Below are 23,361 nucleotides of genomic sequence, written 5' to 3'. Positions count from 1 at the left end.
CAGAGTCCCTCCCACTACTAACTTGTCCCCCCTACTGCTGATGGAGCCCCTCCCGCTGCTGACGGAGCCCCCCCTACTGCTGACGGAGCCCCTGCCACTGCTGACGAAGCCCCTCCCACTTCTGACAGAGCCCCTCCCACTGCTGACTAAGGGTGAGTACATCTGACAAACACTCAAGAGGTGAAGAAGGGTTGTTTTCCTGAAATGGAGGAAGTTGAGGGGCGGAGCATCTTTCAGAGTCACTTTTAAAAGTGAAAGTAAACGACTTCAGAAACAGTAAGTTAAATATTTTACTGTAGATTAAAATAACTTATTGTACAGAAAGAAGATTTTAAAATGAACTAAAGGTTTAACACTACTCAATATCGGCCTCTAAATTCAGTTTATAATCTGAAACCAGATCATTTGCTCTGCAGCAGGTTGAGCTCATCTGTCAGGATGTAGAAATAATTTTCTATCAAGTCACGTTGATCATTTTTCTCTGTAATTTCAAAGTAGCAATGAATACTAAAGATGAAATAAACCTCTAATGGAGAAATGCAGAGTTAAACAGTCGGGTTATTTATTGGCTGCAGGAAGTCAGAATAGAGAATTAACTAAAACAACAAGGAGGTAGTTCGTCTTTTTGTTGACATGATGCACGCCGGTAGACTAACTGAAGCAACCGGATGTCAAACAAACAAAGAAGGACAACAGGAAGCAGTTAAAATAGGTGGAGTAGTTGGAGCTATTTTGATTGGAGCAGTTCTAGTAACAGTCGTCCTGTTGCTGTATTTTAAAGGTAAAAAGATGTTCCACCTTCACTTTTTAATTCCTTTCTTCTGTGTTTTATTATTAATAATGTTGTTTTATGGTCCCACATCATTTCTGAAGAACAAGAAGATCTAACGGAGGTGAACTCTGACGGTGAGTAACCCTTTTGTATAACAATGCACTGCAGCACAGTTTGAACCACAATATATTTTCCCCTGATGGTTTTCTAGAGTGTGTATGTTGTAGTTTCAACATTTAATAGCAGTAAACTCAACTAAATGAGGATATAACAGAAATGTAAATTGATCCCCTTTAACAACAGTCAGAGGTGGACGACAGGACGACAGGACGACAGGCGAACACCAACAAGGTTGTGAAATAGAAAAATATGAATTACAGCATGTTATTATAACTTCAGCTCTTCATCTCGACCACACGTGTTGACTCTTTATAACAGCACGTTTATTTTGCATTTTGTTCCTGATTCATTGTCTGAAGATTCACAAGTGCAGCTTTTAAAAAGTGCAGCATTTTTGTTTTTTCCATGTTTTCTGTATTTTTAATTCAGCTTTTTTTTTTCTTCCCCCTTTTGGTATTATTTTCTACATTTTATAATCGCTTTAAAGGCTTCACGTTCACAATCAGCCAGAGCGCCCGTGTGAGTGTGAAGGGCTTTAAAACGTAAAGTAAAAGAATCTGTGCAGCTATTGAGACTTTCTCCTGAATAATTTAATCATAATCTGCAAAATATATTGAATTAAATAAGGGTTTGTTTTTCATTTAGAAGAGAAAGATTTTGTCTTTTAAAAGGATGCATAAACAAAATGTAACTTCATTACTGTGATTCAGACTTTAAACACTTGATGGACCTTTCAGTGATTTCTGTGAACAAATTGAAGGTTGAACGAAGTCATTTTAAACTGTGAGCGTGTGTTTTTATGTGTCTTCATCATGAAGAATAAAAGTTGAGATTTTTAGTATGAAGTGTGGATCGTCTGTTAAGAAGTAGAAACAAAAATAAAATCAAAGACGTAAAAGTTTATTCAAACCGCACAAATAAAATGAAAGTAAAAGATATACTGATGCAGACGTTCACCTCAAGGTAAGAAAACCCACCTGGAAACACCATCGAATAGAAAGAATAAAGCGGAAAGAAAGAAACTGAAGTCGACAGTAACACGACCGTGTGTGTGTGTGTGTGTGTGTGTGTGTGTGTGTGTGTGTGTGTGTGTGTGTGTGTGTGTGTGTCTGTTACAGCAGGCGTGGGTTGTCCTCTGTGTAGTTGTGTGGGTCTCCCTTGAAGGGCAGGTGTGGAGGGTGGTTGCAGATTCCCATCAGGAAGATGATGATGGTGCCGAAGGTCATCACCGGGGTAACCAGGAAGAGGCAGAGACGGTCCACCGTGCGAGCGATGCCGCTCCAGTTATCTTTCTCCTGCGAAGACATGGGGGGGGGGGGGGTTGTGTTTATAATGCAGTCCAATACCAGAGACCTGCAAACGCTCGTGTTTGTGATAAAACATTTCAAATTTGTGTCCGTCAGACCAGAGGACCGTTTTCCGAAGTGTTCCTGAGCCCATGCAGTGATTTTTAACGCGAGTGCCGCCTGTGGGCCCAAAGATCAGCCCTGTCCCATGCGTACAGAGATTTCTCCAGATTGTCCTCATCTTTTTATGATATTATGAACCACAGATGATGAAATCCACAAAATTCTTTGCTATTTTACGTTCAGAAACATGAATCCATAAATTGTTGCACTATTTGGCTGCACGATCTTTCAATTAAATATGGGTTTACATGATTTGCAAATCATAGGATTCTGTTTTTATTTACGTTACAGTTTCCCAACTTTGTTTTGTTTTTTTAAACGAGGCTGTAGAAGAGACGACAACAACAACTTCTTCTGGTGATGTTTTTTTAAACAGGCACATGTTGGCCTCCTGTTGATTTCTCACCTCGTTGTAGTCGTTCTTGTTGCGCATGTGTTTGATGATGTAGTTCGCTCCGTCCACAGCCGGCTTGATCTCTGCGTACAGCTGATCGGTCACACCTCCTTCGTCCTGCGGCTTCACCACTACACAAACACAAACACAAATACAAGTTAGCATCTTGTAAACGTTCAGATATTTGTTTTAAACCACCAGATCAGAAGGAGTTAATTTATCTCATGACATAATGATGTGTTTGATTGGCTTTGGATCTTGATGCTCTTTTCAATGCGAGTCTATTGGAGGTTTTTTGAAGCCAGCCCCTAGTGGCCCACAGTGGTATTGCACTTTAAGCCACTTCTGCATTGGCATCAGTTTTGACGTACCGGCAGCATGCGTTGTTCGCGCCGCCAGCCCGTGTCTCTCCGACTGCTTCTCGAACATCAGCTCGCTGCGGGACTTCACGCTGTAGTACTCCTCCGCCGAGGCCATGTAGCCCACCGAGCTGGATCGCCGCGGCAACGCTCCATCCCATTGCGGCTCCGCCTCCGTAGGGTGGGACATGCGCAGGATCCGGGGAAGACGCTCAAGGAAAAACTGGACAGAGTTCAGTTGCTGATGATTAATAGCTTGCTTGCTTTTTTTCTGTTGACGGACACGATACGAATTCTAAGACGAAGTTTTTAAAGCTAATAATGGAAATAAAAATGAACAATTTCCATGGCAACAGTACACAAGTTGTGTTTTCATACAAGATCGAGGCATAAAACCACATACAAGACAAACCCTGACTTTAGATTTCAGTTCTTTATCTCTCCGGGGACGTTTTTACTCGACATTTGTACAATTCTGCGACACGTGTTCTGTGCGTGTTTTACCTGCTTGGTCCACTCAGACATGACGTGCGTGCTCGGCGTCCTGAAGTGAAGGTTCAGGACGACCACGCAGTTCAACACCACGACCGTAACCAGCACCATGTTGAACATCAGATACCTGAGACACACACACACACACACACTCATTGACATAAAGCTTTCTCCAGCCCTGTTCCCGAACCGTAACCATAACAACTAAAACTTCAGCCCTCATTCTAACCTAAACCTGATTGTAACACTAAAATCAGTGTGTGTGTGTGTGTGTGTGTGTGTGTGTGTGTGTGTGTGTGTGTGTGTGTGTGTGTGTGTGTGTGTGTGTGTGTGTGTGTGTGTGTGTGTGTGTGTGTGTGTGTGTGTGTGTGTGTGTGTGTGTGTGTGTGTGTGTGTGTGTGTGCGTGTGACACGTACTTGACAATAAGGGGAACGGACATTGAAGTCTCCGGCAGCCTCTGAGAGATCAGCAGCAGAAAGACCGACTGAGCCAGCAGCACCGAGATGGACAAAGTCATCTTCTCACCACCTGAACAACAAAGACAACAAAAAAACTCTTTCAGGTTTCTCCTCATAAATGAAAGATTCTGCTTCCGTTTCGTTTTAAAACCCCAACAAAGTCCAAAGTCTGTTTCAGCAGGGTTTTCCCTGACGTTAGACCAACGCTTGGTGATTATTTTAATAGCAGAAAGTACATTTAGGAGTCGAGTAAACACAGCTGGGCTCTGTTTGTTGTTTTGTTTTAAAATATAGGAAATTCAAAATTTTGGGTTTTTTTCAAAATAAAGTCAGGGTGGGTTTTGGGGCATTTTTCCCCAGTGGTTATTTTTTTTTAGGTTTTATAATAATCGAAAACAATAAAAGATGAATATAATGAAATTTATCTTCCTTTGCAGCTTTAAACGGAAAGTTTGTTCGTCTCAAATGTAAGTTTCTATCACTGAAACATTTGCCAGATTATAACTTAATAAAAATCTACATTCTGAACTGCGCAATGATGTGAATTGAAAGTTAATTAAATTCTGTATTCAATCTGAAAACATAAACCTCCATCACAATAAGCTCGTGCTAAATAGCTTCCAGACAAATAAATAAAAAGTTTACGACTTTTTAATTGTCCCTCAAACCCGACAAATAAAATGTGGTAAACGTGCACTGACTGTCGGCGGGCAGGTAGTAGACGAGCGAGGCCAGGAAGGAGATGAGCACGCAGGGAATGATGATGTTGACGATGTAGAAGAGAGGCTTGCGTTTGATGACCAGGTAGAAGGTGATGTCCTGGTGCTTGTTGCTCTCCATGGGAATGTGCTTGTAGGTGTTTCTCTTGGCCGGTCGGTGGATGATCTCCCACTCGCCGTTCTCTGTCGGAGAACAGACGGAGAACGGACGGAGAACAGACGGAGAACGGAAGGAAGACGAGGTTTAGAGGATGAAGCATGCTGCCGGGATTTATCAACAACCTGAGGAGACGTTTCTGCTCTTTGAGGGATTTTAAAACTGATCTTCTTCAGACTCAACGTCTGCAGAGGTGAGCGTTTGTTTGTTGCGTCTCTTTTTATTTATATTGATATTCCACTGTTATTAATATTACATTGGTCTTTATTATCATTTTACTGTTATTTAAATGTCAGTTACCCGTGAAGCTAGCAGGGTCGATGATGATGTACTCCACCGTCCACTTGCTGTTTTCGTCACTATCCTCCTTCAGCAGCATCCGGATCTCTTTGGCGTTGTAGGTCAGCGAGCTGCACAGCAACACAGGAAATGAAGCTTGAAATTCATTTGATACGTTTTTGCTTTAAAAAAAACAACAAAAAAACTCAGGTTCTTATTTTTTTGCATTTGTAGTTTCTTTCTTTTTTTCTGACAGTTCCTTTGTGTTTACACCTTCCTTCTGATTTGTTGATTAGCATTTGAGGATTTTTGCACCTTTATGATCAAATAATCAACATCTAAATCCTAATTTTCTCTCAGTACGTTCACACTTTTATGAATTATTCTGATTTGTTGACTGATGGAGAATATTCTGAATATCACATGACCATATAAACATTTTTTTACAACTCTATCATCCAAACAAGGTCAAAATCAGGTTCCTGTTGAAATATGCGGCTCGGCTGAGTTTGTAGCCACAAAGTAAACATGTAAACAAATAGTTTTTGAGTTTTGATTTGTGTCCTACGTGAATTTGAGCGTGCAGTTCTGCCAGTCGAAGGGGAAGTAGTTGACGTTGATGGAGCAGGACGAGCGGAAGATGGCGGGAGGCAGCCAGTAGCAGAAACCGGTGGGGTCCACCAGGACGTTGCTGTAGTAGGCCACCTGGAACTGGGCGTCGTTACTGGGAGAGGCAGGAAGCAGGAAGCAGGGACACAAACATAAACATAAACATAAATATAAAACACACAAAATACCAACACAGATAAACATTAGGACGAATCAGAGAGAGAAACTACAAAAACCTGCAGCAGGTTTGCAGACTGAAAAGTAAGTGTGGAAACTGATGAGTTTGAATTTGTTTCTAACTGTTGAATTGAAAGTACAGAAATGAATCAAAACAAGCCGTCGTCTCACAGGAAAGTAAACAAACCAGGAAGAAAGGGAGGAAAGAGGAGTGAAAGCAGGAGCTCTTTAACACACTGAGACGTCGTCCCTCATTTTAACGCTTTAAAATGTATTTCACGTTTGTAAATGTCTGAACACTCCAGTTTGTAATTCACAACCTGAACCGTCAGACTCGACCCGATCCCGTCGGCTCAGGCTCAGATTATTGAAATAATCCAGCGGGTTTGAGAGGGTCTGGCTCTGCGCTGCGGTGGATCAATGAACTGTGCCAATGAATCCTCCGGGCCACACAGTTTATGGTTTTATATCCAAATAAATTAACATTAAAGCAATTTGACCTGCAAACAAATAATAGATGTGGTTGTGCTCAGAAGTGGAACATGTTTGTGACCGATACGACAGGCTGGAAGGTTTTTCTGTCTCCACACGTGCAAATAATAAAACGTAAACTTGTATCTCACTTGTTCTCCAGGACGATCTCCGGCAGCCACACCATGCTGGACGGGAGGGGGAGCATCTGGATGCCGTCGAACTCCGACGAGTTCCACGACAGTCGGTAGTCGATCCACGCCTGTCGCGAACCAGCGCAGACGTTAGAAAAGAAAAAGCACGACTGAAATATTTCAAAATAAAAATGTGAAAAAAAAGAGTGTTTACGTACGTGATCGATCCACACGTTGGTCAGCAGCGTCTCATCCACTTCTTTCTGCAGAAGAAGGCGAGCAAAGACACAAATTAAACAGACTATTTAATCACGTGTTTGATGAATGCTCCTCGTGGAGTTCATGTACCAGAGAGATGAGGTTGGACAGCGTGAGGGCGAGGTAGACGTCCACGGCGTCCTGCTGCCTCTCCACCGGACGCAGCTCCTTGTTGTAACCTTTCTCTTTGAACAGGTAGTTGATGAGACGCTCCTCCTCGTTCCTGCACCAGCACCCTGACACACACACACACACACACACACACACACACACACACACACACACACACACACACACACACGCACACAAAAACATACTTTCAAAATTCACATCAACACGCAGCAGGTTGTTTCTTCGTGACCTGCGTGATCAGAATAATCTGTTGTACGATGGATGAACTTTTAAATCCCAACTAATTTATCATTCAGTCTATAAAGAGCCACAAACTCGTAGAGTTGAGTGTCACTTCGTCTTCTTGCTGGTTTTTTTTTGTAAACTGTTAACAAAGCTTTCCTTGGCATTCACACACACACAGGAAAACAAACAGGATTGAGTGTGTGTGTGTGTGTGTGTGTGTGTGTGTGTGTGTGTGTGAATGCCTCCACACTGCTCATATTTCAGTGCATCACACCTGCTGTGCTGCAGTGATATCAGCTGCTCCCTCCCTGCTCGACATTTCCCCTCCAAACATTTACACTTTATTTCATTTATCTTATTTTCACGGGTCTGATTGGAGGACGGCTCCATACACTTATTTTCTTCATTAGCTCATCTATCTTGTTTATCTATCAAACATTTTTCATTTAAAGGTCTAATGTGGGGCTGCGACTGAGTTAAGTCCAGGTTGACACATTCACGCGGATCATTTTGTCCCGTTATTAAAAGAAGACGAGAAAAACTACTGAATATTTACATTTGCTTGGAAGAAAGTACTTAAAATGATGAAGCAGTTATCAAAACTGCTGCTAATTAAATTCCTGTCAATCACATCATCAGTTAATTGATTAATTGTCCCAGAATTTATATAATTTCAAAGACAAACTGCTGCAAACTTTTCCATGAAGACTGTCCTGTGTTACACTGATCAAAAGAGGATTTTTATACACAGATATGAATATTTTTACACAGAAAAGTGTAGAAAATCTTTTATGTTTTAACAGGAAAATACAAATAAATCAGATGTTTTTTAAGCAACACCAAATAGTGAGTGTTTTAAAGCTCAACCAGTCAGTTCAGGCCTTCGTTTTTAAATCAGACTTTTAACACGTGAGTCTCAAAATTAGATTAAAACAAAACATTTACAAGAATAAATAAGGTGGTCGGGTGGAATTTGAATTAAATGCCGGCGACTCACCAGATGAGAGCAGAGTGAGCAGGAGGACGGCGGCCGGAGCTGCTCGCTGAGGCTCCATGACGGACCGACTGAGACAGGAGACGAGTCCGGGAGGCCTTTTCACCCACCGACCTTCTGCCAGACGAATGAGCGACGGCAGCAGCTGCACACACACACGCACACGCGCACACACACACACACACACACACACACACACACACACACACACACACAGAGAGGAGAAAATAGACAACAGACGCTCCACCCTGTGCGGGAAGCAGAGGGTCACTCACTCACAACATCACAGGAAGATCTTTACTACACTATTTTACTCCCACCAAAAAATCTGCTCATCAAATCTTAGTTTGTTGTTTTTTTTAACAGAGAATTTTTTTTTTTAAGTTGTGGACCAAACTGTTGTGAAAATAGTAAAGCTTCTCATTAAGTGATATCTAATTGGACATTATTAATAAAAGATTTTACAAATTAACTTTTGCATCATTGATAAACTTTAACTAATAAGGAATTCAACTTAAAACTGAGTAAATATGTACATTTGGAAATAGAAAGTATTAAAGCAAGTACATATGGAAACGTTCACTTTTTGCAGTTTTTGTGTAAATTTAATATTAACAACAATAAAATTTGCATTTTGTCTCATCCGTCTGGCCTCAATAACCCATAACATTCAAATGAAACATGTTTTTATAAATTTGTATGGCTTTATTAAGATTTTAAAACTAAACGTTCTTCAGATGATGATGAGCGGCGTTCTCGTTGTGCTTTTCCAACTCCAAACATGCCGTCGTGCGCGTTTTACTTTGAAAAGATGAGCTCTTAATTTGAAAAGGAGACAGACATTGACGACACCCAGACATTCACGCGACACAGGAACTTCAACGATACTTTAAAATAGCAGTTCAGTTTAATAAAGTTCATGATGTGTGTTCATTAAGTATCAGAGAGTTATTTATGCTTCAGTTCATTCAGAGTGAAGTTGTTGTTTTTTAAAAGTCTAGTTTGTCCCTCGTCACTCATCTGCGCCGCTCAGAGCGACAGGTTGACGTCGCTCTTCATCTTGCCGCTGCTGAGGCTGTGGATCATGGCGATCATCGACGAGTGTTTGTTCAGCTCGTCCTCCTTCTGCTTCAGCTTCGTCTCCAGCTGACTCTTCTGCAGCTCCAGAGACGACGCCTGGAAACAGGAAGTGTTTGAGAACACGGTGCGTCAGATATAAATGATTTCGACTGCCTTCCTGATTGCTCACCTTGATGCTGGCGTCCTTCCTGGCCTGCTCCGTTCTGTTGAGCTCCTTCCTCAGGACGTCCACCGTCTCCTCCAGCTCTCTCCTCACCCGGTCTCTCTCTTTCACCTTCTCCTCTTCGGCCCGAAGTTCAGCACGAAGACCTGCAACAGAAACAACGCAGAGGAGTTACTGAAGCAGCGAATTCACATCATCACACACAGAAGGAAAGAAGTAAAGGAGACACAGCAGGAAGAGACAGTTTCCAAAAATAAACATTTAGGAGTTTAATTTATTAAACTTTGTGCATCTACTTTCTCTGAAATTCAAGAAAAATAATTAAGATCATTTTTGTCTCAACAGAAAACAATTAAAACCACAAAACAAAGTCGTTTCTCTGCAGGTGTTGAGTTTACTGACGTCGGACCGACCTGCGATGTCGCTGTTCTTCTTCTGCACATCTGAACGTAGAGATCGGATCTCTTCTTCTCTCTCCTCCAACACCGACGCCATCCTGAAGAGGAGACACAGAAGAAGCGTCGTCGACTGAGACGTCAGAGGTCAGAGGTCATTTCAGGCCGGATTTAAAAACCCTGTGGAGTTTAATAGAAGTCTGAAACTGTGTGTGTGTGTGTGTGTGTGTGTGTGTGTGTGTGTGTGTGTGTGTGTGTGTGTGTTACTTGTCGTGCTGCAGCTGGAGAGCCTCGTGGTTTTTCCTCAGAGTGTCGTTCTGCTTGGAGAGACAGATGTGAGCCACCTGCAGCTCCTTCAGCAGCCGATCGGCCTCGTTAAACCTGCACAGGAGAAGAACCTGTTACACACCCAAAAATATATAAATAAATCTGTTACACACCTGAAAATATATAAATAAACCTGTTAAATATATAAATAAACCTGTTACACACCTGAAAATATATAAATAAACCTGTTACACACCTGAAAATATATAAATAAATCTGTTAAATATATAAATAAACCTGTTACACACCTGAAAATATATAAATAAATCTGTTACACGCCTGAAAATATATAAATAAATCTGTTACACACCTGTTAAATATATAAATAAACCTGTTAAATATATAAATAAACCTGTTACACACCTGAAAATATATAAATAAATCTGTTAAATATATAAATAAACCTGTTAAATATATAAATAAATCTGTTACACACCTGTTAAATATATAAATAAACCTGTTAAATATATAAATAAACCTGTTACACACCTGAAAATACTGTAAATTAAAAACCCCGCCCACGTGTGGAGGGGAGGCTGTGACCCTGTGAGCTGGGATGGACTCCAGCCCCCTGTAACGTGTCTATTACGAGTGTGAATCCTGGATGTCTGCCTCTGACCTGTTGAGCAGGGTGTTGTAGGCTCCTTTGAGGGCCTGGTGCTCCTCGGAGTCCCTCTGCAGCCGGGCGTTGTGCTGCAGCAGCTCCTCCATGTCGGCCTTGGAGCGCTCCACCTCCAGGACCTGGCCGCTCAGCGCGGCCTGCAGATCCTCCCGCCGCCGCTCGGCGTCCTTCAACAGGCAGCCCAGCTTACGAGCCTGCAGGCGGAAAATACATTTTTATAATATATTTCAACAACAATTACATCTGAGACTGTTAATAGAAATCACCTCTTCTCTCTTTACTGATCTACTTCACATTCAGCCTCATGTTCCATCATGAGAAAGTTAATTCCATAGTTTAATGTCATAAAGGATGCATGCTCCTGCAGTCTGATGTTAAACTGGTGTTTAGTAAATCCATATGAAAAGAATATTTTGACCACATTCATGCAGCTCTTTGTGAAACTCTGTGACAGGTGTGTGTTACCTCGGCCTCGGCCTGAGCTCTCTGGAAGCGATACTGAGCGATGAGGCGATCGGCCTGAGAGAGAGCCAGAGCTTTGGCCTCCAGCAGGTCCTGCAGACGGCTTTCCTTCGACTGACGGGGAGACACGGAGAAACACAACTCTTCAGAAGAACTCATCACAACTCGACCACCGACAACAACTCATCAGTTACAGCGTCTTAAATGCTGAAATCCAGTCAAAACAAAATGTTTTCATTGTTGGATAAACGTACTCACCGCGAACGCAGACAGCTTCTGTTCATAAACGTCGATGATCTCCGACACGTGTGAGTCTCTGACCGGCTCCTGCAGCTGCAAACAACAAACACACATCAACAAATAAAACTGAAAACACTGAAAACAGTGAATGCAACCACTCCTTCATGAACCAGATGTTCCCGAGCTTTTTGTCTTTTAACGTCGTAAAACAAAGCGAAGTGTGTTTGGAACCTGTGACATTAATAACAGTGTTGAGCTGTTCACACCGTTTTTCTTTCCACGTCAACACATTTATCTGAACTCTCTTTTAGATCCCTGCAGAGATTAAATGGTTTTAATTTTCTTAGGACTTTATCAGGTTTATCACATCTCCAGGCTACACTGTTAATTACAGAATACGCTGACGCGTAAGAATAAAAGCTAAAATACTTTAATACAAAATAAAACACTAGAATCATTTTCTTAACTTCAATCGAATTAAGCTTTAGATGTCAAAAATAAATAGTGGTTCTGTAAACATTTCAAAATAAAAGCTGCATAAGATAAATGGGCATGTTTCATGATGTACAGACACATTTAAATCCCAAACCGTGACTATGCTCTGTATCTTCTTTCCTTTCTGTTATTTTTTTTTTAAATATGGGCCTTTAAAGGATGAGTATAACTGGAACACTGTAAAATAATTAATTACAAAGATCCTGCAAACATTCACTGTTTGAAAATCTCTTAAAACGAAGCTCCTGTCTCAGTTTATGATTAATTACTTTCCCGTATCAATGACACACGCACACACACACACACACACACGCACACACACACACACACACACACACACACACACACACACACACACACACACACTGCACCTCTAATCCAGTCTGAATCTTCTCCACCAGGCTGCAGACGTTCCTGCTGGAACCAGCGGACGAGTCCAGCACGCTGCCGTTTGTCCAAGGAGGCGGGACTTCCTGCACTGCGACGCGCTTGACGGACAGCTCGGCCTCCCTCTGACGGTAGGCGTTGTTGGCGGCGATACTTTCTCCCAGACTTCAGAGACATGATTGGACAGGTGGAATGAAACGATTTTCTGTGATCTATTATTTTCTATATAAACGTGTTGACAGCGAGCGACTCACACCACCAAGGGGAAGTCTGGGAGGGGCGTGGCTTCAAACAGCAGCGACAGTCCCGTCTGCACACGCTCCCTGTGGTGGGACGTGAGGGCCAGAGAGAGCGGAGTCACGATCCTCTGGTCCTGGAGGACGGAGACGGAGAGACGAGGACAGAGTGAAGAGCACAGCGCTGCGGAGGGACGATGAAGATGAGGAAGAGTGTGGTGTTACCTGTAACATCCGGTAGAAGCTGGTCTCCATGTCCTTCACCTGCTGTCTCAGTTTGCTCATCAACTCCAGCGTCTGCAGCAGAGCTTCAGCACACACCTGACTGAAACACGGTTACGTATTAAACTAAGAATTTCTTATGTGATTTTTATTTTATGAAACCGAGATCATAAAACACATCACAGTTGGATTAACACACATTTTAGACTCTGAAGTCACTCGGACTGGATTTGGGACCGTGAGTCGCTCACCTGAGATCGTTCTCGGAGCCCGAAGGCAGGCAGTTGAGCTGGCTGTTGCTATGGCAACAGGAGAGGAGGGACTCGACCCGCGAGAGGCAGAGCTGGGCGCTGACCTGGCGGGACACCAGAGATCTGGTGGCGTCCTCGGAGCACAGGAGTTTGAGGAGTTAAGGCGTCGAAGCGAACAGGAAGTCAGAGACGGCAGAGACCGGTGGAGACGAGTGAAAGGATATTCAGCAGCAGGCCGGTGACGTGCGAGATGCGGTCGCATTGTTTCCTCAGGTGAACGTCGCCTCGCGCAGGATCGAGGCCCTTCAGGAGACCGGACAGGACAGGAAGCAGCATCTCCACGAAGCTCAGCGTGGAGTCAGACACCATCTCTGCTCCCAGCACCTCCTGGACAGAAAGAAGGACATGATGGAGGGAAGGAAGGACATGATGATGGAGGGAAGGAAGGACATGATGGAGGGAAGGAAGGACATGATGATGGAGGGAAGGAAGGACATGATGGAGGGAAGGAAGGACATGATGATGGAGGAAAGGAAGGACATGATGGAGGGAAGGAAGGACATGATGATGGGGGGAAGGAAGGACATGATGGAGGGAAGGAAGGACATGATGATGGAGGGAAGGAAGGACATGATGATGGAGGGAAGGAAGGACATGATGATGGAGGGAAGAAAGGACATGATGGAGGGAAGGAAGGACATGATGATGGGGGGAAGAAAGGACATGATGATGGGGGGAAGGAAGGACATGATGATGGAGGGAAGGAAGGACATGATGATGGGGGGAAGGAAGGACATGATGGAGGGAAGGAAGGACATGATGATGGAGGGAAGAAAGGACATGATGATGGAGGGAAGAAAGGACATGATGATGGAGGGAAGAAAGGACATGATGGAGGGAAGGAAGGACATGATGGAGGGAAGGAAGGACACGATGGAGGGAAGGAAGGACATGATGGAGGGAAGGAAGGACATGATGGAGGGCTGAAACCTCGTCCCCCACCCTGCCGTACCTCCAGCAGCTCGTTCAGCAGCTGCAGCACCTGCAGCGAGCACGACTCGGCGCCCTCTACGGGCGAGCTCAGCCACTGCACCAGAGTCAGGCCACACCCGGCCTTGCGCCCGCCGTCCAGCCCCGCCCTCTGCCGGCGTCCTGCGACTCTCAGGTTGGGTGCCACCGGTCTGAAGACCACGTCGCACAGTAGCGGGCGCAGACCTGCGACGCTGCACATGGCCAGGAGGAGCTCCAACACCTGACGGGAAAAAGCACGAAGATGAAGAACATGGTGGTTCTCCGTCTTTTCTGCATGTTAAAAATTAGCGGTTGATCTAAGGTTTTCTGATTGGAAACCTAGAGGACACTAAGCCCCGCCCACCGATAGCAGAAACCTGACTGCACCACAGGCCTGTCAATCAAACAGACATGCCCCTAAACATACCATTTTTTAAGGCCTATTAATGACAGAATTATTTTCTGATCAGAGGGAGTGACTTTAGTGAATGACAAAATGATGACTCGTGGAAAAAAATTAATTGACTTTGTACTTAATGACAGAAGTTCAATGGGAGTCTGTGGCGGCTTGTAGGATCCGACCTCTAGTGGCCCTCGGTGGTAGTGCAGTTCAAGGCACTTCTGCATCGACCTCACTTGTCCGACCCAGAAGCTACTTCAACTTTTACATCCAGTCTATGTTCAGAACCTAGTGCTGGACACTAGAAGGCGTTTAGTTTGAAATGCTGCATTTAGCCGACCAATAGTAACGTCAGACGTTTGTTTTCATATGAACTGAGAAACAGTGGACAGAAGTCATGACATATTATTTGTGGTACTGCGTAGGCAGAGACTACCAGCCCACTTGGAGCTCCGGTGTGGTGTTTAGTGACGTGTGCACACTCAGAACAAAGTGCAGATGTCTCGTCTCACCTTGGCTGCAGAGTCGGGGTCTTTGGACTGCAGCAGTCCTAAAACCTGAGACACACATGCTGAGAAGTGCTCGTACCTACGAATGGAAAAGTGGTTTCACTGCGTACGAAAACCTCAACGAGTGAAGCAACAGCTGAGGTCAAACTCTGTGTGTGTGTGTGTGTGTGTGTGTGTGTGTGTGTGTGTGTGTGTGTGTGTGTGTGTGTGCGCGCGCGTGCGTGTGTGCGTGCGTGCGTGCGTGTGTGTGTGTGTGCGCATGCGTGTGTGTGTGTGCGTGCGTGTGTGTGTGCGCGTGTGTGTGCGTGTGTGTGTGTGTGTGTGTGTGTGTGTGTGTGTGTGCGTACCTCGTGAGGTAATCTGATATTTTGGGGTTCTTCAACAGGTCGACCAAAAGGTCCACCGAGTATTTTCTCGTCAGAGTGCCGTCGCCGTTGACGACAATGTTGAACACGAGCTGGAAGGTCTGGTGGATGTTCTTCGCATCAAAGAGCTGACGAGAGAGGGGAAAAAAAAACAAAAAAAAACATGAAGACAGTCATCAATGAAAAGAGGAATTTTGTTTGTTGTTTTAAATTAAAAACTGAAGTGAAAAGAGGAACAAACAAGAAAAAGGAACAAACTTTTTGCAAAGAAAAACTATGAACATTTACCAAGAAGGTGTGTCGACTTATTTTTAAGACCATGAGAAGCAACAACGGTCGAAGGAGGAAACAACGTCTATGCGTGACATGTTTTTTCTTTTCTTCTTCTTTTCTTTGTGTGTTAAATGGAGGCCGACTGGTGTCCCACCTACCTTCTCACCAACCTTCTCGTTCAGAGTGAGGCTGGCCAGGATGGACAACGTGAACACCACCACCGTCAGACTGTTGTGAGCCAGGAAGTTGATGAGAGTACGATAGAAGGGCTTCACGTTGTCCTTCGAAAACACACAAAAACACATAAAAAAAGTCACAAGAATAAGGACGAGACATTAAACACACGTCCCCGTTCAACATGTTAATCAATCAAATTTATAAGATCAGTGTTGTCACATCAAAATTAGTATAGACAAATGACAAGAATTGTTTTTTTAGGATAAACACACACCAGTTCTAATAACTGTGTATTTTCAGTCCTGCCTCTTTATTGATGTTGAATTAATTGTCTTTGGTGGGCTCCAATAAAAACAACAACCTCAGGTCGTCGTGTACAGAAAAGTCACAGAGACACTAATAAGAGACACCAAATAGTAAATAGTGTAAATAGCTAAATAGTCTGTGTGATTAAAACATATTTGAAGACAGAATTATTACTGCACGTGGTTTTAGAGTAAAAAAAATAAAATAAAAAGACGTTTGCTTGTTTTAATTATATCAGTGTTAAATTTAAAACAAATTTGCAACGATTTCAAAGAGTGGACTCAAAGAAGTTTGTTTGGATGTTAAAATAGAATCAAAATGTTTAAAACTATATTTATCAGAAAGGTTACATCAACATTTAGACTCTCTCACACACACACACACACACACACACACACACACACACACACACACACACACACACACACACACACACACACACTCACCAGAGACTTGATGAGGCTCTGCACTGAGTGGTTGTCCCGGCACAGATTGGCCATGAGGCCGAGGCACGGCATGATGATGTCGTCACTGTGAGACTGGCTGGGGGGGCGGGAGGGGGGACAGTTAGCTGACAAGCAGCCACAACATACATTGTGCGGGTCGACGTGTGAAAATGCTTCTCACATGTTCGTCATGAGAAACGCTACGAGCTCGTGGACGTAGCCGCTCGACTGCAGGACGCGAGTGTTGTACGTCAGTTTCTGCAGAACCTGCAGGCACTGAAGAACAAACACAACATCAGAACATCTGGTACTCAATAGAACATCAAAACATCTGGTACTGAAAACAACAAGCGCAGGTCCGAGTTGTTTACTGGTTCAAAACTGTACAAACAGTATAGTTATAAGGTGGTTTATTGTCATTGTAAGAGATACAACGAACTTAAGTTGCCAACTCATCAGTTCAGCAGCAACGAACAAGGGAAAAGACACATCACCACGTCATGAAGTATAGACGTATAAATAAGTGTCATAAATAGATAAAGGATGGCCGGGGATGTCCTGATGGCAGGGGAACGAACAGAGAAGGACCCTCGGTGTGTCGTGTCTTCGCAGATGTTGCTGATTCTTATATATTTGATTTTAAACAAATTTAAAACATTTTACACTCACCTGCAGCACCAGAGGCTCTCCGGGCGCGGTGCCGTGGCGGTGGACGACCGACGCCAGCGTGCTGGTGAGGTTGTAGCTGCTGTGAAGAATCTCCCGACTGTTGTCGTCACAGGCTGAACGAGAAGAAAACACACAGATCAGGGTTTGGGATTTTCTTTTCCTCTACTTCCTTTAACAACCGACGTTATGAGCATCACGGACACACGACGCTTTACCAGCTGATCTGATGCGTGACCTTTAACCTGGCAGCAGACTACAGAGTCTGAATCCTGTTCATGTTCTCTGCAGGTCCATCCCATCCTGGACACCCTCGGTTTCAGCTCCTCCTCCCCTCTAGAAGGCGCTACAGAACTTTTCTTAGCTGAATGTGTGTGTGTGTGTGTGTGTGTGTGTGTGTGTATTTATTCATTGGACTTACTTTTTCTAAAAAAAAAAATATTTGTATCTCGTCTTATTTTATTGTATACGTATTTGTAATTTTTTCTTATTGTGTGCACCTTTTTCTTCCTGACTGTGTTTCTCTCTTGCTGAGAGAGAAGCTACAACCGGATTCAAATTCCTTGTATGTGTAAACATACCCGGCCGATAAAGCTGATTCTGATCTAAAACTTATTGCGTACGTCAAGAAAATTTCCAAAGATAAAAAAAAAGAGACTCCTGTTTCCATGTGATGCACCCACACAGATTCAGACTGAGATAACGGCGGTCGTTGTGTGTGTGAACAGGAGCTTCTCTACCGAGCTGAGCCAGCAGGGAGATGATGGAGCTCGTGAGGGCGAGGTCGGTGTTCGGGCTGCCGGCCAGCTCCACCAGCCGGCTCACACACTCGGTGGGCAGGACCTGACCCGACGACAGCAGCCGGTCACACCGGAGGCCCGAAACCTCCTACACACACACACACACACACACACACACACACACACACACACACACACACACACACACACTGTTCTTATGCATTTTGATATGTTTTTATATGAAACACATCTTTTTCTTCCAGTAAAAGCACTTTGAGCTGCATTTGTTGTGAGGAAGGTGAAGATTATTATTATTACCATTTATTTATATCTGGCATTGCGCAATAATTCTTAAGATAGATAGATAGATAGATAATAGATAATAGATAGATAATAGATAGATAGATAATAGATAGATAGATAGATAGATAGATAATATATATATATACTTTATTAATCCCACAAGGGGACATGTTTTCACTACAGCAGCATTATAGGTGCAGGAAAGCAATAAAACAACAGTAAAAAAAAAAAAAATTTTTATTAAATATAATATTTAATAATAATGAATTGATATATTAATATGAGTCCTCTGTTTAATTAGACCTTCGTTTACTTCATTTAGCTCTTCTTACATGTCCTACTTCTATCTTCTATCGTTTAAAAGTCGGAGCTGCCAAATGTTAGTCGTCTCCATGAACCCTCCAGACCTCCTCCCTGACCCTCGTGAGTCCCTGCTGCCTCTCCAACCCAACCTGTGCTCCGTGAAGCAGATCAGAGTCCCTCCGGTGATATTTCTGTGACATTGATTGATTGACAGAATCAACTGACAGCTGGTGTCCGTCGCAGCTCACCTCCACCTGTTTTTGGAGCTGCGCTGCGCTGTGCGCCGTCCGGCTGTCTCCGTACTGCCGCACAGCCAGCAGCAGAGACTTCAGACACGTCGTCATGTCCATCCTGCGGAACAAAACTACACCTTGTCAGGCTGTACGAGGGGAGAACAACACCGCCCTCCACCGATGTCAGCCTTCAGCCGGCGTCCATGTTGGAACCTCGGCGGTGCTAGCTCCGGCTAACGACGCTCATCACGACACGACAGAAATAAAACTCATCCAAAGAAAAGAAAAAAAGCGGCTTCAAATATTAACTGCAGCTCGTGTATTTCAAACAAATGCGTAACATGCCATATTTGTGTGTTTGTTTGTTTCAGACTACCTGACGCGGGTTTTATTTCTCCGAGAAACATCAACAACAAACCGGCAGCAACTTCCTCCCGCTTCCAGCTTCGAACAGGAGAGGAACGGACCACGTCGGAGAGAAGGGGGGGACCGGACGGATTCAAGCTACATTAAAAGCGAATACTGATCAATGTGTAAATAAAACAAAAGATTTTAATTAATAATAATGTGTAAAGTTTTAATTTACCACTAGTAACACTTTAATTTAGTATTTTCTTAATAATTTGAAGGTAATTAAAATCACAGCACCCCTATTACGTGTCTTAGGGCGAGATCACGGAGAAAGACGTAACGTGAGGGGGCGCGGCAAGAGCCAGCGGCTGGAGCTTAATTTAAAAAAATTAAATTAAATTAAATTCAAATCAAATTAAATAAAGGAATAAAATAAAAATAAGACATAATAGAATAAAATTCAATAAAAAATAAACTAATAAGATATAAGAATATATACATTAAATTAAATATATGCAATTAAATGCCAAGCAAGTTTTTGATATTTATTTTTTCTCTGATTGGGAAAGTTGTGTGTCTTTATTATGTTTTTTCGAATTGTTAATTGTAAACTCTTTTAAAATGTTTTTATTTTCTCCTACTTTATTTGGCTCACCAACAGTTTAAACATTCAGCAGTCAAACACTACCACAGGCTGTCCTGTTGTGATAAACTGTGGTTGGTGGTGAAGAATTAACATTCAAACAAAACATGTAGGGCTGTTGTGTACTTGTACGGATCGTATTAGACGTTATGTTCTTGTTCTGTATTGGAAGTATATACTTGGTATACATTGTTTTATCACACAATTGGGTAAAATAGAGCTTTTAAAAATAGCATTTCATTAAAAGAGGATGATAAAGTTTAGACATGTTGAAGTCAAACATATCAGCACATACGGTGCTGCAATTTCTTGTCATTTATTTTATGATGCTTTTGGCATTTTGAATTTCAGATAAATCAGAGGGGAAAAAATTGGGTCAACAAATGTCAACAGCTGCTTCTGCAGGTGATATTAGCCGATAACAGCATGAGCATCATCAACAAAGTGTAACAAAGACCAAACCAGACTTTTCGACTATGAAATCTGGCGTTCCACAATTTTATTATCTTAAACTATTTTCTTTATGTGCCAACTGATATTAGGTGCATGTGAGCAGTTTGCATGTTAAGATGGGGTGTGAAAACAGACACAGGATGTGTGGTTTAGAAAACAGCTAGTGGGCTGATCGACACAACTTCTTTTAAATGTTTGGTCTGCATGAACTACAAAAAAATAAAGCTACTCAAATCTTATTTTCATCAGACAAGACTGAACCTTTAATTGCATTTAATAGTAAAAGGAGAACCGGTAAGGAATTAAAACAGGTTAATATCTACAAAATATTTTACAGAAATTTAGGAAGAGGTCAAGAGAGTTCATTGCCTCGTGAAAACTAGGTGATCTTTTTTTTTTTTTTTTTTTTTTTCACATGAAAGCTTTGTACCTGAGAGCCATCGTCTTGTGTGAAGGACATAAGAAACGTTTCTGTTCTGACAGAAGAACAGCAGAGATCAGAGAAAGACCCATTTCAAGTAACAACAAGCAGCAGCAGCAGTTTCCTCATTTTTACGATACCTAGATATTGATGCATCTGCTGCAGTGACAAGACATCTGTCTGAGTGACCAGTAGACAAAGAGTTGTTTCCACAAACTTGATCACCATGTTTGATAAATTCACAGAATCACAACCACAAAATTTCACATTGTGCTCTCAAGCATGACTTAAACACTTTTCACTCCACTTCTAGTTGGCCAAAAAAAAAAGAAGAAGAAGAACAGCAGAGACCAGAGAAAGACCCATTTCAAGTAACGGATCAGAAACAATCAAATCCGACTTAAATCCTCATTTATCGCTGTGACACCGTTTTAATCAGATTTGTATTCATATAAACGCTCATTTAATCACAAAGCACGGTTTCTTTCTCTTAAAAGGGAGTTTTTCCTTCCAGTTGTTTAAGTTTCTTTCTTTCACCTGTCATCTCGTGGGAATTGTTCAACTGTCAGGTTTCTTCTTGGAAGGACTTTTCTATGTTAAGTGCCTTGAAATAACTTTTGGCGTTACATAAATAAAATTGATTGTCCTTTATTTATTGTCCAGAATTTTACTCCATTATGTTTTAATCCTGAATCTATGACACAACGCACTTTGTGACTTTGTTTTGAAAAGTGCTGTATAGGTCCAGTTATCCTGAATCAGATCCGGTCACTGAACGCATCGTCCTCTTGTTTTTGTCTCTTTGTGTTTCAAACATCAGACTTGTTCAGGGAGGACTTCGACGTAGTCGGAGGAAGCCGCAGTGTCTGGAGGAAAAAACAGAAAAAGTGAAATACAGAAAAAGAAATCAAATAAGAAGCTGTGAGAAGAGGACAGAAAAGACTCATGACGTACTCTCGTAGTCGCAGTCTTCGTCAGGCAGAGGCATCGGCTCGCGGCGTGACGGCTGTGGAGCCGTTTTTTTTGGGACGAATCAACAAGTCCGTCTTCCTTTTGACGGAGTGGCGCAGGTGTATGGCCAGACCCTGGTTCTTCTTCTTAAAATGAAGGATCAGATCGTCCAAAGTCTTAAAAAAGGACTCCTGCACACTTCCGGTCGTCTGACGAAATAACAGCAGATGGTAAATAACAAGGAGTATAATTGAAAGTACATTTTGTTTTGCAGGAGAAACTGAATGTGAATCAGTGGTTCCAGGACGGATATCAGTTAATCTGGCATTTATAATGCACGAACTTTATTTTCCATTGTCAGTGGGGGTGCGGATTGTTTTCTAAGTTAATCAGTTCTCTGTTTTGTCTGTTAAATATCAACGAAATAAATGATTAAGACAGGTGAAGTAAAGAAAAAAAAGAAAAAAAAGCTTCATGTAGGAGGAGAAAAAGGAGAACAGAAAAAAAGGGGAAACAAACTAATCAAAAAGACAAATATAGATGTGAATTCAAGCCTCCAGCAGCCCGTAAGACGCATGAACAGTGACTCAAATATCAGTGCTGATTTAATCAACAATTCGCAGTTTGAGTGGGATGGAAAAAACCAATGAGCATGAATCAACCCTCCGGTGTTTGTGACGTCAGAAGAGTTTCCTCTGTCATGAACGGGTGAGTTTCCATGTTTGTGGGGTGAAATGTTCCTTTAAAGACACTCAGACCGCTTCAACCGGAAACATCTGAGGCATCATCAGAGGAGCCGTATTAATAACTATCATATTATTCTAGTTATATTCTGTTGCTGCCGAGCTGTGTGTGTGTGTGTGTGTGTGTGTGTGTGTGTGTGTGTGTGTGTGTGTGTTTACTTGGAGCGAGTAGCTGCCGGTGTATGTCTGAAGCAGTCTGTAAGTATACACCACCATCTGTTTACTGCAAAGACAAACAAGATGCATGTTGTTGATAGACGACATGTTTGTAATCTTCACATCATCTCATCGTCCTCTTTTACGAGAGCTTAAAAACACCTGGAAAAATACTTCTGACAACACTTCTTAAAACATTTATAAGAACACTTTGACTTTTAGCAGCTTTACCACTTTTTTGGAGCAGTTTTTATTTGCTTCTTTCACACTTCTGCGTGCTTCTTGTTAGTTTAATCTTGCTTCTGATTTTTTAAATTGTTTTTATTGATCAAGTCTATTTGTTTTATTTTAAATAAATGAATACATTTTACTGGACTTTGCAGAACTGGGTTCATACATGAAACTGGAAGAGGAAGTGTTTTTGGTCATGAGGAGATGAAACCTTTTGATGGGACCCAAAAGCAGCGGAGAAGAACTGGGAGTGATTTTAATCCTCATTTTAACAAAGATTATTGAAGCTTCTTTTTAAATTAAAAAAAAAAGATGCTGAATTACTCACTTATGCGTTTTATTACTGCATTATTGTAATTCTCTTTTTCCTGCTTCACCTAATATAATAAAACTAGTAAGGGAGATCAATACTCTAGTTTAAAACAGACCAATATTAGGACTGATCCAGTGTTAGAGGAGTACTCACTACACGCAGAGACACATGGCCCCCTGGATGGTCTCGCTGTCTCGGATCAGGTACGCTCCGTCCTTGTTCTTCTTCCCCAGCAGATCCTCGCACTCCTTCTTGGTGAGGGCGCCGTGGTAGCACATCGGCAGAGCTGCTGCCATGGCGACGACGGCACAACGACGCACATCCACA

The 23,361-nt window shown here is 42.5% G+C and overlaps 3 protein-coding genes across 3 annotated transcripts; all 3 read right to left on the bottom strand.

Moving 5' to 3' along the window:
- Positions 1-1,776: 1,776 nt before the first annotated feature.
- On the bottom strand, positions 1,777-8,268 carry chrnd (cholinergic receptor, nicotinic, delta (muscle)). The gene is made up of 12 exons (XM_069142189.1): positions 8,164-8,268; positions 6,900-7,045; positions 6,770-6,814; positions 6,570-6,679; positions 5,729-5,884; positions 5,182-5,291; positions 4,707-4,907; positions 3,964-4,075; positions 3,559-3,673; positions 3,067-3,277; positions 2,708-2,826; positions 1,777-2,187 (listed from the first exon to the last, which is right to left on the bottom strand). Exons 1-12 carry the CDS (start codon positions 8,219-8,221, stop codon positions 2,005-2,007), a joined length of 1,566 nt encoding a protein of 521 aa, XP_068998290.1. The 5' UTR covers positions 8,222-8,268; the 3' UTR covers positions 1,777-2,004.
- A 764-nt stretch (positions 8,269-9,032) lies between these two features.
- On the bottom strand, positions 9,033-19,212 carry cip2a (cellular inhibitor of PP2A). The gene is made up of 22 exons (XM_069142188.1): positions 19,149-19,212; positions 18,788-18,890; positions 17,934-18,081; positions 17,197-17,309; positions 16,709-16,803; positions 16,528-16,624; positions 15,757-15,879; positions 15,308-15,453; positions 14,964-15,039; positions 14,053-14,292; positions 13,265-13,427; positions 13,041-13,188; positions 12,793-12,892; positions 12,586-12,704; positions 12,316-12,496; positions 11,468-11,542; positions 11,213-11,323; positions 10,745-10,941; positions 10,066-10,179; positions 9,817-9,899; positions 9,410-9,549; positions 9,033-9,336 (listed from the first exon to the last, which is right to left on the bottom strand). The coding sequence occupies exons 2-22, from the start codon at positions 18,887-18,889 to the stop codon at positions 9,190-9,192; spliced, it is 2,718 nt and encodes a 905-aa protein (XP_068998289.1). The 5' UTR covers position 18,890; positions 19,149-19,212; the 3' UTR covers positions 9,033-9,189.
- Positions 19,213-20,304: 1,092 nt separating this feature from the next.
- Positions 20,305-23,330, bottom strand: LOC138193891 (SH2 domain-containing protein 1B-like). The gene is made up of 4 exons (XM_069142186.1): positions 23,188-23,330; positions 22,494-22,557; positions 21,595-21,800; positions 20,305-21,506 (listed from the first exon to the last, which is right to left on the bottom strand). The coding sequence occupies exons 1-3, from the start codon at positions 23,328-23,330 to the stop codon at positions 21,615-21,617; spliced, it is 393 nt and encodes a 130-aa protein (XP_068998287.1). The 3' UTR covers positions 20,305-21,506; positions 21,595-21,614.
- Between the last annotated feature and the right edge of the window lie 31 nt (positions 23,331-23,361).

The sequence above is a fragment of the Embiotoca jacksoni genome, unplaced genomic scaffold (genome assembly GCF_022577435.1).
Source record: "Embiotoca jacksoni isolate LCO1_2020_lvr unplaced genomic scaffold, fEmbJac1.0.p SCAF_98, whole genome shotgun sequence".
NCBI classification, from domain to species: domain Eukaryota; kingdom Metazoa; phylum Chordata; class Actinopteri; family Embiotocidae; genus Embiotoca; species Embiotoca jacksoni.
Note: the sequence above shows the minus strand (reverse complement) of the source record. Positions and strands in the feature narration are given on the sequence as shown.

What these genes read in the sequence shown, in the direction of transcription:
- chrnd (XM_069142189.1), bottom strand. Translation starts at nt 8,221, where the DNA reads ATGGAGCCTCAGCGAGCAGCTCCGGCCGCCGTCCTCCTGCTCACTCTG. An exon ending in GCTCACTCTGCTCTCATCTG is followed by an intron (nt 7,046 to 8,163) that starts GTGAGTCGCCGG and finishes TGTGTGTGTCAG; the next exon opens with GGTGCTGGTGCAGGAACGAG. An exon ending in AACTGCACGCTCAAATTCAC is followed by an intron (nt 5,292 to 5,728) that starts GTAGGACACAAA and finishes GTTGCTGTGCAG; the next exon opens with CTCGCTGACCTACAACGCCA.
- cip2a (XM_069142188.1), bottom strand. Translation starts at nt 18,889, where the DNA reads ATGGACATGACGACGTGTCTGAAGTCTCTGCTGCTGGCTGTGCGGCAG. An exon ending in GGCTCCGAGAACGATCTCAG is followed by an intron (nt 12,893 to 13,040) that starts GTGAGCGACTCA and finishes ACCGTGTTTCAG; the next exon opens with TCAGGTGTGTGCTGAAGCTC. An exon ending in GGAAGGACGCCAGCATCAAG is followed by an intron (nt 9,337 to 9,409) that starts GTGAGCAATCAG and finishes TCCTGTTTCCAG; the next exon opens with GCGTCGTCTCTGGAGCTGCA.
- LOC138193891 (XM_069142186.1), bottom strand. Translation starts at nt 23,330, where the DNA reads ATGGCAGCAGCTCTGCCGATGTGCTACCACGGCGCCCTCACCAAGAAG. An exon ending in GCCATGTGTCTCTGCGTGTA is followed by an intron (nt 22,558 to 23,187) that starts GTGAGTACTCCT and finishes TTGTCTTTGCAG; the next exon opens with TAAACAGATGGTGGTGTATA. An exon ending in CCGGCAGCTACTCGCTCCAA is followed by an intron (nt 21,801 to 22,493) that starts GTAAACACACAC and finishes TTATTTCGTCAG; the next exon opens with ACGACCGGAAGTGTGCAGGA.